This window comes from Maniola jurtina, chromosome 11 (genome assembly GCF_905333055.1).
Source record: "Maniola jurtina chromosome 11, ilManJurt1.1, whole genome shotgun sequence".
Classification (NCBI taxonomy): Eukaryota; Metazoa; Arthropoda; class Insecta; order Lepidoptera; family Nymphalidae; genus Maniola; species Maniola jurtina.
Window position 1 is genome coordinate 11454148 of NC_060039.1, and position 14544 is coordinate 11468691.

At 41.2% G+C, this 14544-nt stretch overlaps 3 protein-coding genes across 4 annotated transcripts in view; 2 read left to right on the plus strand and 1 right to left on the minus strand.

The window, feature by feature from the left end:
• Positions 1–14544, minus strand: part of LOC123869756 (pancreatic triacylglycerol lipase-like) — a 35736-nt gene that overhangs the window by 7607 nt on the left and 13585 nt on the right. Inside the window, exons 1-2 of one of the 2 annotated variants that reach the window (XM_045912759.1) lie at positions 5445–5668; positions 4058–4221 (exon numbers count right to left, since the gene is read on the minus strand). In XM_045912759.1, coding sequence (XP_045768715.1) covers positions 4058–4221; positions 5445–5499 — 219 coding nt within the window. In that variant the 5' untranslated portion in view covers positions 5500–5668. Of the gene's footprint in view, positions 1–4057; positions 4222–5444; positions 5669–14544 lie in introns of those variants that run through there. The other variant, XM_045912760.1, reaches the window with a different exon arrangement.
• On the plus strand, positions 7418–9059 carry LOC123869755 (coiled-coil domain-containing protein 85C-B). The gene has a single exon (XM_045912758.1). The coding sequence runs from the start codon at positions 7772–7774 to the stop codon at positions 9029–9031; it is 1260 nt and encodes a 419-aa protein (XP_045768714.1). The 5' UTR covers positions 7418–7771; the 3' UTR covers positions 9032–9059.
• Positions 10617–13803, plus strand: LOC123869757 (radial spoke head 1 homolog). The gene is made up of 5 exons (XM_045912761.1): positions 10617–10782; positions 11315–11465; positions 12073–12269; positions 12785–13064; positions 13486–13803. The coding sequence occupies exons 1-5, from the start codon at positions 10735–10737 to the stop codon at positions 13743–13745; spliced, it is 936 nt and encodes a 311-aa protein (XP_045768717.1). The 5' UTR covers positions 10617–10734; the 3' UTR covers positions 13746–13803.

A 14544-nucleotide genomic window follows, 5' to 3' on the forward strand; every position in this document is an offset into this window, starting at 1 on the left:
ATCACACCTTGTCCTTCCGCCTGAATTTTGGCCACGGCGGCGGTCAGGTCAGTATCCACAGTGGTAAACTCCCAAATTCATAGCTAATCAGCCATCTATCTGAGAGTGTATGCACAGCCGCACGACACGACCAGAGAGACACCAGGCGCAGGACGGCTTTAAAAATGCTGTCCGAGGCACAACTCTCGTGGGTAACACTTCTGGATATCTTCAAAAACATTTCCAAAATTATGAGATTTAGGAAAATAATATAATGAATGTATTTAAGCCCCCTCCCCCCCACCTCAACCCCCGATTGACGTCTCACCAGCCGCGAACTATAAGTAGGTAGGTAGGTAGAAAAGCAAAAAAGAGGAAGGAAGTTTACTGGTGGAATAGTGAAATCGCCGATGCGAGACGAAAGTGCATCGAGTGCAGAAGGAGATACACGAGGACAAACTCCAAAAACAAGAAAAATAGATCCCAGTACGATATACAGTCCAATCTCTATAGACAGGAATATAAAGAGGCTAAATTTATACTGCAAAAGCTAATATTAAAAGCTAAAGATAAAAGATGGGAGGCTATCTGTGAAGAAGTAGACCAAGATGTCTGGGGACTTGGGTACAAAATTGTAACCAAAAAACTGAAAGGACATCCTCCCATACAAATAAGTATGAAAAAAATACAGGAGATAGTTGGCGTACTCTTTCCCGAGCATGAAAAGTTTGAGCGAGCAGTAATCCCAGTGCAAGCAGTACCGGAGGTCACTGACGAGGAACTTAAGCAAGTGCGAGATCGAATCAAGCTTAAAAAGGCACCTGGCCCCGACCAAATACCACCAGAAGTAGTAAAACTGGCCTTGGAAATAATACCCGAACAGATAAAACGAGTTATGACTAGTGTGATACGATCAGGAATATTTCCAGTCATGTGGAAAACAGCGAAGTTGGTATTACTGCGGAAACCAAATAAAAGTGCGGAAGACCCTGCGGGACACAGACCACTATGCCTACTAGACTGTTACGGGAAGCTACTGGAGGGCCTACTACTGAGCAGGATAGAGGAACAGCTAAAAGACCAGAACAACTTAGCGAACACACAATTCGGCTTCAGGAAAGGGAGATCCACATTAGGCGCTATTGAAAAAGTAATAGCAATTGCTGAAGCAGCTAAGCAAGGAACACCACGGGACAGAAAGCTATGTGCCCTAATAGCACTTGACGTGAGGAATGCGTTCAACTCTGCACCCTGGCAAGCTATACTTGAGGAGATAAAAAAGAGAGGTTTCCCTCAATACATGTATAACCTTATAAGTAGCTACCTCGAACAAAGACGCGTTTTGTTCAGGGATGCCGAAGGAACCACGAAAACGTTCGAAGTAAGCAGTGGAGTGCCACAGGGCTCTATTTTGGGACCAACATTGTGGAACATACTATACGACGAGGTACTTAGATTGGACCTAGGATCTGATGTCCACCTTGTTGGTTTTGCAGATGACCTAGCCTTAATAATATCGGCACAAAAAGACCGCACGCTAATGAGAAAGGCCAACACTGCGCTCACAATGATAAGTGACTGGATGAAACAGAAGCGTCTCAGGCTAGCCCCCGAGAAAACTGAAGCAATAATGTTGAGCGGAAAGAAAAGACATGGCCCGATCTCATTTCTAGTAGAAGGTGTGGAAGTAAAACCTGGAGAGAAATTAAAGTACCTCGGTATCTGGTTCGATAGAAACTTAAAGTTCAATAAGCATATAGAGGAAGTAGCGGGAAAAGCAGAACGTTTAACCGCAGCATTAGGTCAGCTAATGCCTCGTAGAGGTGGACCACGGGCGAGTAAGAGAAGATTACTGGCATCAGTGGCCCACTCAGTCATGCTTTATGGAGCGCCAATATGGGGAAAGACACTAAAGATGGCCAAGTACAAACAAATGCTGACGAGAATACAAAGGCTGCTTGGCATACGAATATGTGGTGCCTATAGAACAACCTCATTGGAGGCCGTACAGGTAATAGCTGGCCTAATACCCATAGAGCGGCTGGCTATAGAACGCACAAGACGATACCGTAAGGAAGAACAGAAAACACCTAAAGAGGAAAGGCAAAAAACCCTAATGGAGTGGGAGGTGGAATGGAGAAGCAAAGGCAAAGGAGCGTGGACCCGAGAACTAATACCCAATCTTAAAGAGTGGATAGAACGCAAACACGGGGAAGTCAATAGATGGATAACGCAGGCTCTAACGGGTCACGGTGTATTCAACACATATTTGCATACAATTGGAAAAGCTATAAGCGAGGAATGCTCATACTGCGGAGAAAAGGACACTCCACAACATGCTATATTTGAGTGCCGTGTGTTTGAACAAGAGAGAAACTTAGTAGATGGAAAAGAAGATAAGCTAAATCCAAAAAACCTTATACCCAGAATGTTGAAGAATGAAGAAGAATGGGAAAGGCATGCTAAGCTAATCAAACATATAATAAAAACGAGAGAAGATGATGAATGGGAGAGGCAAAACCCCATGCCCTAGAAAACAGCTGCCTTCCTGATGCAATGCTTCGTGCAATTCCGGGAAGCCGTGAGCGGAGAGAGAGCGAAGAGTGGAGGAGGTTTTTAGTCCGTAGGTCACTGCGCAACATCTGCAGTGGAGTCGGGCATGCCAGACGGTATCCATGAGGATTTTCCTCCTCCCAATAAAAAAAAAAAAAAAAAAAATAAGTAGGTAGGTACTAAGTACAAACATTATTATAATAAATAATGAATAAATAAATAAGTATCATACATAGGTTGGTACCTATTAACTAAGTACAAGATTTGTAAGTTTCCACTGAACGAAGATCCGTAGGTAGAGGTCAGGTAAGGTGTGAGATTTCGCTAAAGGGCCAAGGTTTGGTGCTCATGTTACATCGGATACCACAATGGCTAAGGACGTATAGGTATTACATGACAACAATTACAACGTACAAGTAAGAATTACTGGAATTACTATTGATAGGTACCTACGTAGGTATCTACCTTTTATTTTAACTATGTAGCTTCGAAGTTGGTAGCATCAACGAATATAAAATAAAAGCACAAAATTTATAAGAAAAAACTTTATTATTTCAATAAATGCGAAAGTGTGTTTGTTATTAGATACCTTTTCACGACCCATTTTTAATCATATTATGATAATATTATTATATACCTACTACCTATATTCACCATTCCGGAAATGGACGTAGGCTTTTTATCCACGAAAACCAAAGAGTTTTCACGGGATTTTTGAAACCCTTAATTTAATCCATGCGAACGAAGTTGTGGGCATCAGTAAAAGTGCAATGGGGAGCACGAATTTTTTGATATCTAATAAGTATTCACAAAAAAGTTGGTAAATGCAAAATAATTTCTCATTGCCTGAGATTTCTGTATTCCTGGCTAAGGCCATGTTATGTAAGTACACATTTTGTGTGGTACATAATTATTATTTATGTGGTTCAGAGGACATCACCTTGGGTAAAGTAAAGGCTGTGGTAAAGGTATGTTCAGTGTTCACATAGGTACCGTTGTATGTAGGGGTTTGTGATTGAGGAATGCAAAGGCATTCTAGTCGCACGCGCTTTTCGCCGTTAACTTATTCGCGCCCGGGGAATACAAAGCAGATTTTTGTTTAGAAAGTTTACTACTCATAAATAATACATTGTTTTTTCTTTTTGATAATGATAACAAGTAGATCTACCCAACTACTTATTTGTATATTTGAGATTAACTTTCTTAAAGTTACACATCGTACAAGGGGTCCTAGCTAATAGATTTGTACGTTAGTTTATTGTTAAAAAACCGGCCAAGTCTGAGTTGGTCTCGCACATAAGGGGTTCCGTATCAACAAGTAAGTACAAGAAATAACATTTTTTTGTTGTTGTGATACTAGCTAACCACAGATATTAAGACATTGCTACCTGCTAAATTTCATCATCAAGTCAACGGGTGTGCCCTAATCCCTTTGACGAGTCTTGACAGACAATGAAGTGATCCTATATGGGTTCCTTTTTTCTCTGGAGATACGGCCATAGCGGACCCTAAAAACTAAACCAACCTCATTTTTAAACGGCTCAGCTTCGGTGTAGAGGTTGAGAGTGACGTTCGGGTCTGGACAAGGCTCGCGCTCCCGGCGCCACACGCAGTCTTCCATCGTGGAGTTGAACACATCGGTGTTCAGAAACAGCGCCTCTTTAATGGGCTTTCTTTGCGCTTGGACCACTGCAAAAGAAAACAAGGTATTACTAGGTGATGAACGCGATTTCGTACGCGTGTAATTAGATTTCCAAAAAATTCCTTGGGAACTTTTTGATTTTTCGAGATCAAAAGTAGCCTATGTCCTTCCGCAGGGTGCAAGCTATCTCTGTACCAAACATCAGCATCGGTTAAGGAGTGCCATAATCCTTCCAAGTTTGACGACCTTCCTGGAGCACTGGTCTAATAAGCGGAAGGTTCCACGTTCGATTCTCGACAGGATCAATCTGATCTAATCTGGTGGGAGGGTTCGGCCGTGGCTAGACACTTTATCGCCCTACCAAGAAAGACCTACCTTCCTACCTCCTCTACCTCTAGGCGTAGGTACCTCTAGGTACCTACGCCGGTACCTAGAGGTACCTAGGTACCGGCGGTATCGTACCGGAACGCTAAATCGCTTGGCGGTTAACTTCCGCTCAAAGCCGATAAAGGATCATCACCATCTCAAACCATCACCAGTCTATATAAGCATTGCTGGCCCTCTCGGAAAGAACAGAGTTTAGGCCATTTTCCACTACACTAACCAAATGTAGATTGGCAGACTTCACACATCTTCGGAAATATTAGGTACCTATGCAGAACTCTCAGGCTTGCAGATTTCCTTACGATGTTTTCCGTCACCTTTAAAGCAAGTGATATTTAATTGGTGCATCATTCGAAAAGGTTTGAGGTGCGTGCGTGCCTCGGATCAAACCTTGGCCCATCCGAACAGGAATCCAAAGTCTTAACCACTAAGCTATCATCACTTCAGTAAGATAAGGGATAAGGGATAAGAGTTTAATAAAACTGGCATACCTGCCTTTCAGTTCAGAATAACAGTTGAACAATTGAAAAGAGCAACCGCCGAGTTTCTCGCTGGTTCTTCTCGGTAGGAACGGCATTCCGAACTATTGCTAGAATATTTTGACGATTCAAAAGCACTTGTAAAAAGTTTATTTGAATAAAAATCTATTCTATTTTATTCTAATAACCACTTCCATCTTAGACTGTATCATCAGTTACCACCTGAGATTGCAGTCAAGGGCTAATTTGTACCTAATACCTAGTCTAATAAACAAAACCACAAAACCGAATCCTTGATCATTTCACCCAATTTTGTAATTATATTAGATTTTTTTCTATTAAAGTTTCTTTAATTCAGCTTCGTTTCCTTCATGCAAATCACTAAAATAAATATCACTTTTACATACCGCAAACGCATAATATTACCGCAAGCGAAATAACTGAGTCCAAAGCGCTTGCCATCCTATAAGGTAGCGCTCAGTGCAAACACTAGGTACCACTCTGACACTGCAGGACTAACTACTGACTACTCACTACTGGTTCTGAGTAAACACTGAATAGGTCCCACTACGTTGCCGGGGTTACATTATGTGAATGCAATCGCTGATGCCACTGTGAAATATTGTATTGGTGAAATGTATAGGCTGCGTCATAGGTGTTAGCAGGGCCGTCTTACGAGTAGGTCAAGCAGGTGCCGTCGGACACACCGTTTGGGGCCCTTTTAGAGAACCAAAAAACGCTAATTAAACCTCAGGATGTAGTAAACCAAAACCAAACCAAAAAGGGAACAATTCTAGTAAGTAGATAGGTAACGAACTTGCCCACAACAAAACTACCTTCAATACAAGTTTTGATTTTTTTGTTCATCGATTTTTAGGGTTCCGTACCTTAAAACGGAACCCTTATAGGATCACTTTGTTGTCTGTCTGTCCGTCTGTCCGTATGTCGTGTCTGTCAAGAAAACCTCCCGTACCTCCCGTTCACTCATGAAATTTGGCAGGTAGGTAGGTCTTATAGCACAAGTAAAGGAATAAATCCGAAAACCACGAATTTGTGGTTACATCATTAAAAAAATTAAAAAAGTGTTTCAGTTTTCAAAGTAAGATAACTATACCAAATAGGGTATCATATGAAAAGGCTCTACCTGTACCTACATTCTAAAACAGATTTTTATTTATTTTTATGCATAATAGTTATTGATTTATCGTGCAAAATGACGAAAAAATACCCGAGTACGGAACCTTCGGTGCGCGAGTCCGACTCGCACTTGACCGGTTTTTTTATTTGTTTTCAATACAGGTGTACTTTTATGCGATATAATATTGTGAATTGAAACAAACTATAACGAGATATGGAACGCGATATGATTGAAAATAATCTGATGTTCAACATAGCCTTTTAGCAGCAATGTAGGTAAGTGTATGGTCTCCTAATCGGAGGTCGGGGGATCGATCCCGGGCACGCACCGTGCGTTTTAAGAAATTAAATTTCACTTGCTTTAACGGTGAAGGAAAACATCGTGAGGAAACCTGCATGCCTGAGAGTTCTCCATAATGTTCTCAAAGGTGTGTGATGTCTGCCAATCCGCACTTGACCAGCGTGGTGGACTATGGTAAAAACCATTCTCACTCTTAGAGGAGACCCGTGCTCTGTAATAAGCCAGCGATGGGTTAATCATGATGATGATGATTCAGGCTGCTCATTCTCTCATTTCGGTGGCTAGTTCTATCATTTCGGTGGCATCAAAATTTTAAACACGTATTCTCATGAGTTTATAAGACATACATATTTTGATGTCATTGAAAAAGAGTATAAACAATACCAAGAAGAACAACAAACCAATAGCTGTTCGAATTTGAAAAAACTTAATAACTAGTTAATAAAAAAAGTCTGACGAAATCCAAAAAAAAAAATGGCTTTATTGAAATTGACCCCTAACAGTTTTATGTGTAACACCATATTTTTTTCTGGTATTGTTGAATATGTAAATGAAAGTATTTCTAAACCATAATAAAATTGTAGAGATGTGAAACTCTTTAACTGAACTGAAAAGTGGTACCTTCACTGTCTACTTATTAGAAAACTGCAAGTAGGTTCCTACCTACTTGCAGTTTTCTAATAAGGTATCTATCTTCCAAGCTTTTGTGTGTTAAGTATTTAATATATTTTGTATTACATCAGAATGTGAGAGCAAAAAACCAGCGAAATCGTATCTATCATAGTCGTGCTCGGAGTTTCTATGTGTTCAATGTGAATGAATGCCTCCATTACGCATGTGTGCGTTCACAGGTAAGAGAGAGTGTGGTAGAGCGGGACGCCGCGTGCCGCCAAAGCCTTCGTAGCTAAGACGGCGCGCAGGCGCAGGTATCGTGAAGCCAGTCACAAGTACGCGGCCCGCGCGTGCCCGCGTTGTCTTGCCAGACGAGCATCGATCGTGACCTGTTTTCCGCTATCAACATAAATACAACCTCAAAACCAACACGCATATCGCTAGAAACAATAGAAAGACATACCTCGATGCATTATAAACTCAATTGACAGTGTGAACCCTGACGCGATATACTTAATTGTGTGAATGCCACGGTCCACGGCCTACGCAGCCGGCGGCGTTCCCCACCTCCGTTCATTCAAGGACCAGCCGTTGAACCCATGTTGCTACAACTATTGTATGTGCGCAATCCTCACGATTTGGAAATGTGCCTAGAAAACAACACGGAGCATAGCGACTGAGCTGATGACTGTTCGCGAACCAGCATCAACGACAATGTCAATCAGACAAAATTCGGGCGAATTCACCAAACACAAACAACAACAACTAGGTAAACAGGGCTCGGAACCGGTCAACTTTCCACCGCGCTACCATCCGCCGCCACCTGCCGCAGCCGGCTCCAAACTAGCCACTACAGATACGGGCGCTAAAGAGTTTAAACCTCCAAACGCTGTAAAACACAATATAGACCCTACTAAATTGCAATATCCACCGGGAATTCAAAGTTCTATGCCCATACTGTATCCTACTGGTCCATATCCACAAGTGCAATATCTGCAAGGCTACCCCATTGGATACCCGGTGCCTGCTGCTGCCCTTCGTGCGTTGAGACCTCCAGGTGAGATAATAACCAAAGCAATCGTTCACGAGCCCGTGGAAACCACGGCGCGGGCGAGAAGTGCTGACGATACTCAACGTGTGCAACGGAATTTAGAGGAAGAGCAAATTCATAGGCGATCTGCTGACATGCTCAAATTCACGAAGCGAATGGAATCGGATGGCTCCAGACAACCCACTGACCAACGGAGGCAAATTCAAGCACTTTTAGACGAAATAAAAGCATTAAAGGAAGCCAATCGTCGTCTAAGTGAAGATAACCAAGAACTTCGTGACTTGTGCTGTTTTCTGGATGACGATCGACAAAAAGGCCGGAAGTTGGCACGGGAATGGCAAAGATTTGGTCGCTACACTGCGTCTGTCATGCGACAAGAAGTCTCAGCGTATCAGAGTAAATTACGAGAGTTAGATGATAAGCAGCAGGAGTTAATAAGAGACAATTTAGAATTGAAAGAATTGTGTCTATATCTTGACGAAGAGCGAGAAAGGAGTACTTGCGTTAACTGTGGAAGAACTGCTGGGAGAGAGAGAGATGACGGGGATGGGAGCAGTAGTGGAACAAATGCTGAAGAGATAGCTCGACCTCCAGCATCCACAGCGTCCGTAACACATCCGCAACTTGCAGAGCGTACAGTTCAGTATGTTCGTGATTTAGAGCAAAAAGTGAGACGTTTAGAGGCAGAAAAAGGTGTAGGAAGTGTGTCAAACGAACGGCCGGAAGCTGTTGTTCGTGCTCTTCAAGTGCTAGAAGTAAGAGAAAGAGTAGAAAGGGAAAGACGAAGACCAGCTCCAGACTTAGACTCTGGTGAACAGGCGTTAGTGCGGGAAATGTGTAACGTAGTTTGGGGCAAATTAGAAGAGGCGCCACCCCAGGCACCACCACGTTGATAACAGGCATTGACATGATTAAGAAAAAGGTCGTTAATGAAGGAAGTGAAAGAAATCTGTTTAAAATTCAACGTTTGATTGGAATTTGAGTCGATTGAGGTCATGGTGAACGAAGTCGGCCGCATGACCTACAGAACGCTTTAGGTCCGGCCTTGTTTATCAATTGGTTATAGGTACTTATAAGTTATACCCTAACTGAACTTTTACTTGTTAAAAATATAAGTTAAGAAACGCGTTATCGCTTGCCAGAAATTCGTAAATTGCCTAAATATTTGACTAGACAAAATGAAACCTAAAAGTACAAAATTAGGAATAAGTAAACCTATGGAGTTTTAATTTTTGTTTCAGTTGCCTTAGATATATACTTAAAATAAAATTACTAGGTATATTCTTCTAAAATCAAATGCCATAGTATTTTGTGTGCTATGATTATTTTCTTATGTTAGCTACTTTTTGTACGTTTAATGCCTATTTGTTAATTAAGTTAACAGGGCTCTCTCCGTCACTCGTTTCATACAATCGTAGTTCCAATTTCATTTGAATATTAAGCAACCAAAGTCCATGCAATTTTGCAGACATATTCTAGAAACTAATATCTGTGTCTGTGGTGTTTTAGATTTTTCTAAAAATATGTAGTTTTAAAATTACAGGGGCTCAAAGGTTTGTATGAAAATTTTTAAGACCGCGTAACTTTGAAACCGAATATTTTAACAGAAATCTGGAAAGCCACAGACATAGATATTAGTTTTTAGAATATGTCTGCAAAATTTCATGGACTTTGGTGGCTTAATATTCAAATGAAATTGGAACTACGATTGTATGAAACGAGTGACGGAGAGAGCCCTCTTAAAGATGGACATTAGTTTTAATGAGGCTAAAGTAAATTATAAATTCTGTGATTTGCCGTCATTTGAATGAGCTGGACTTTAGACGACTTTCTACCGTGTTTCCAAATAGGCGCTTAATAGGCTGTTTATAAATCTCTAAACTTGACACGAAACACACCGAACTGAAAACTTCCTCCTTTTTAGAAGTTTTTGTTAGATGTGTCAATTTAATTTAGAAATTTGTGTACAATCAATTAAGCACTAGTCTTGTTAATGTCTAATTAGTAATTATTTACCTACCTACTGGAAACCAACTAGGTTTATGTTTTTATATGGTTTTCACAATTCTTACATCAATTTTGTCAAAAAAAAAAAAAAATTTGCTGTTGCTTCTTTATTTTTTTTTAACATTACCTATCTAGTCATAACCAATATTCGATTTTTTTTTTCTAATTATCCAGCTCTATCCATTTGCCCAGCTTGCTGTAGTGTGTCGTGTGTTATTATTGTGTTAATTTATTAATTAAAGAATCTTAAATTAAATTATTTCTGTTTTATAAACCTTTATTGTTTTATTTAAATATGCTTGAATATTTTGGCATACTTACCTATGATCATCTAGTAAAAAATAAAAACCTTAGGTTAAACTTTTCAATAGAGGTTTTTAATAAAAAAAGGTTTTCCGCATTTCCTTAATAATTCTTTGTAAAAAAAAATTATTATTGTCATTAATCAGACGACAATTAATGCCATGATGCCATATTAATGCTAATTCACTTCATCCAAGTAATTTACTGTGACAAAGCCCTGCCAACTTGGCAAATGGTTATAACGCCTGCATGTTTTCAATTTTAGCGGACTTTTATTTAAATAACAATGACCGAAGTTAAAGGTGAAGGACCTGAAGATGTAGACACGATTGGTGTAAATATTTGATAACATTTATTGTTTTATGGCTATGTAGGTAGGTATAGCATAAACTAAGCAATATTTTTAGGGTTCCGTATCCGCTGTTCTCCGTCTGTCTGTCAGCGGGCCGTGTCTCATGAACCATACTTACATAGTGTCGTTATGTCTTGTACGATAGTACGGAACCCTTCGTCTGCGAGTCTGACTCGCACTTAACAGGCCTTTTTATAACCAGGCAGACTTTGCTAAAGTCTAAATTCACTTAATTGTATGAGTTAGGTCTTGACAATTTTTGCTTTTATTTATACTAAGTATTAGTAACTACTACCTATTGTATTATTCTATCGCGGCAGGTCGAGATGGCAATCAGGGTGGGGACGGCCCGCACAGCCCCCGCGTTAACCCCGTGCGGGATAGCGCTGGTGATGTACGGGTGTGCGGGACGCCCCCCGCTTCATACTCCGATTGCCATCTCGACCTGTCGCGAACTATTCCTACCTACTGATATTTTCAAAGCAATAGCACTTAGAGTAAACTATTTGGACAGATTTACGTAGGCGGTCGCAATGCTGACGGTGAGCGCCACGGCGAAGGCTGGGCCGTGCTGCCCAACGGGGACTTCTACCAGGGCTGCTACTGCAGGGGCATGAGGAATGGGAAGGGGTTGTATGTGTTCAAAAATGGAGCGAGGTATGAAGGTAAACACATCGAGAAACACATTGGTAATCACATTGATAGGGCCGGTCATAAGTAGGTAGGTATACATAAAATTATCAGAAAGAAAATCAGTTATCAAAATTCAGAAAACTTTCTGTCGCACTCTACGAACATTAGAAGCGAACATCTGACCCAGCAGAAAATTTAGGACATGGCGGACCAAAAAATGCCTGAAAGGCCGGTAAAGCATCAGCGGTACTTCTGGAGGTGAAAGTGTTCATGAGCGGCGGTAATCACTTAACATTAGGTGACCCGCCTGCTCGTTGGCTCGCTATTTTATTTTCTGCCAATTATAGGTAATCTATCTGACAGTAGGTATACGGGATGTAGTAAATAATCTGAGTCTAGTACCTATAGCGCGGCGCTTCAGGATTTTTTCGCGGCCATCAAAAGACAGATGGAACTTTCCACGTAGGCATCTAATGACTAGGACTTTTCGTTTTATTTATAATTATAATCTAGATAACTATTAGATAGGTATGTAATATTTTGCAAACAGTAAGAAGGGTAGGTAGGCTAACTGCTGCTTTGAGTAGGAAGAATTGCTTATTGAATCGCTGGTTATTGATAATGTCATGGAATTTATAGGTGAATGGCGAAAAGCAATGAAGTACGGGGTAGGAACGATGATATACCCCGACGGTTCCCGCTACGAAGGGGACTGGAGGCATGACCTGAAGCACGGCTTCGGTGCCTACTACTACCCCAATGGAGACATTTACGAGGGCGCCTGGTTCAAGGGTAGACGACACGGCTTGGGGACGTATTTCTTCGCTGAGTATCAGGCGAGTGTAAATTCAGCCAATCCGAATTTGGCCAGCGTGGTGGACTGTGACCTAAACTAAACCCTTCTCATTCTAAGAGGAGACCTATGCTCAGTAGTGGCCCAGTGATAGGTTTAGATGATGATGATGAAATTATATCTAAGTAGGTAAGGTAGTATGGAAAGTAGGTTGGCACCAAATTCGACAGTCACGTTCGCCACGTTTCCCATGATGTTAAATTAAGAAATATGAATCGTAGATATCTCTTGTTAGGGTTCCGTATTCGAAGGATGCCAACGGGACCCTATTACGTACTAAGGCGTTGCTGTTCGTCCGTCCATCTGTCAGCGGGCTGTACCTATCTCGTGAACCATAGGTCTAAAAAAAATTCAAAATGGCCGCCATGAATATTTAAGAAGTCTTATTTCTTGTACGATGGTAAGAAACTCTTCGTGTGCGAGTCTGAGTCGTAATTGACAGATTTTTTAGAAGATACGAAGAGACCAATGAACGTGATGCGACATTATACTTTCCAGATTAAGTTTATGGGGACGTGGGTAGATGGAGTAATTGAAGGCCCAGGGCAAATTATATACCCACGAGTGCGTTACCATGGCTCATGGCTAAAGGGGAAGCCCAAGGGACCAGGTTGCTTCGTGTTCGACACCAATTGCATGCAGCACGGCTTTTATTTGTTGAAGAAAGACCCTGATTTAGAAGAATATGGAGAAGGCGAAGAAGAGAAAGAAGACAAAGAGCCGAAAGAAGATAAACTGGAGGAAGGCGAAGAGGAAATTGAGATAGACGAAACTTTAGGTGAGTGTCGCTGGGTATCTACACTACTTAAGTTTTAGCCAAAACGAGACGGATTCATACCAGCGAAATAACGGTATCTCGTTTTAACTGATGTCTTCAGTCAAAGTGAAGTCAAAGAGCGCTCCATAGACCTTAGAGCCTCTCACTGGAAACTGCGGCTGACCTGGTCGATTTATATTAACTCCCGACCCGAAAAAGAGGAGTTTCATAAGTTTGACACGTGTATCTGTGTATCTGTCTGTGGCATCGTAGCTCCTAAACTAATGAACCGAGTTTAATTTAGTTTTTTTTTTTTTGAAAGGTGATTTGATCGAGAGTGTGATTTGTAGCTATAATCCAAATAAATCGGTTCAGCCGTTTGAAAGTTATCAGCTCTTTTCTAGTTACTGTAACGTTCACTTGTCGGGGGTATCTACCACAGGAAAAGTAGCAGAGTGGCGAGCTCGTAACGTGACGGCGTATATGGCAGAGTTCCTTCCCCCTGAGCCGGTGCCTCTGCCAGTTTGCAACTCCGTGCCTTCCCTCGCCGAAGAGAGCATCGAGACTGACGTGCTCCGCTTTGAGCCGTCGACGATCACCGCCGAGGAAGGTGGGGACGACAACGACTCCTGGCTGCTTCACCGACAGCAGTTCTTGGAAGAGACCGAGCTCATAGCGCCCAGCAGGACCAAGGAAGATTAGAACCTTTAGCACGAAACACAATTATCATATTACTGCCTTTTCATAAAATTACAGCCCTGCAGGCAGGGACGGATCTTGAATTTGTGGGGCCCTGGGCTAATACTGCTTAGGGGCCCTACCTAATTACTCAACTAATTGAAGACTACTTGCCATTTTGACAAGAAACTGTTTTCTGTTTGAAACACGGGTTGATTGATTGTGGTGTTGCCAACCTTATGATCAGATTTTTTTAAATTCTAGATAATTTTTATTATTGCCAATATTGTCTATTGGTTTCAGTTCGGTTGGGGGCCCTCTGTATTCGCGGGGCCCTGGGCTGCAGCCCAAAAAGCCTTTAAGTAGATCCGCCCCTGCCTGCAGGATTGATCACCGTATTTAGGGGTTATTCCACTAATCCCCATCAATGGGGATTTGTGAACTTTTCTTCCCCATTGAAATTCTCTATCACAGTGTATGTGGCATGTTTAAAGAAAAAGGTCATAAGTACGATAGGTTTTTGATGCAAGTTTCGTGGAATTGCTACTCGAATTCTGAGGCGACCGTGTATTCCTAACTAATCAATTTTTTTTTTTATTACATCTGCATTCACTAAACTATAGTTGTTTTAATATTTAAATTTCATTTAAAATTTGAAATGAAATAAGTAGTAGGTATGTACAATAGAAAAACGACAAAATAGTAATATTTTACCCTATAATGCTGTGATATTTGTTTGCCAAACTAAATAACATAGTATAACAGCTAATAGCAAAGAACTGAAACCTTAGCAATTTCTTCAAAATCTTAAGTCTTATCAGAC

Coding starts and splice junctions, on each gene's coding strand:
- LOC123869755 (XM_045912758.1), top strand. CDS start 7,772: ATGACTGTTCGCGAACCAGCATCAACGACAATGTCAATCAGACAAAAT.
- LOC123869757 (XM_045912761.1), top strand. CDS start 10,735: ATGACCGAAGTTAAAGGTGAAGGACCTGAAGATGTAGACACGATTGGT. Junction 12,270..12,784: donor ATTTCTTCGCTGAGTATCAG/GCGAGTGTAAAT, acceptor TATACTTTCCAG/ATTAAGTTTATGGGGACGTG. Junction 13,065..13,485: donor TGAGATAGACGAAACTTTAG/GTGAGTGTCGCT, acceptor TATCTACCACAG/GAAAAGTAGCAGAGTGGCGA.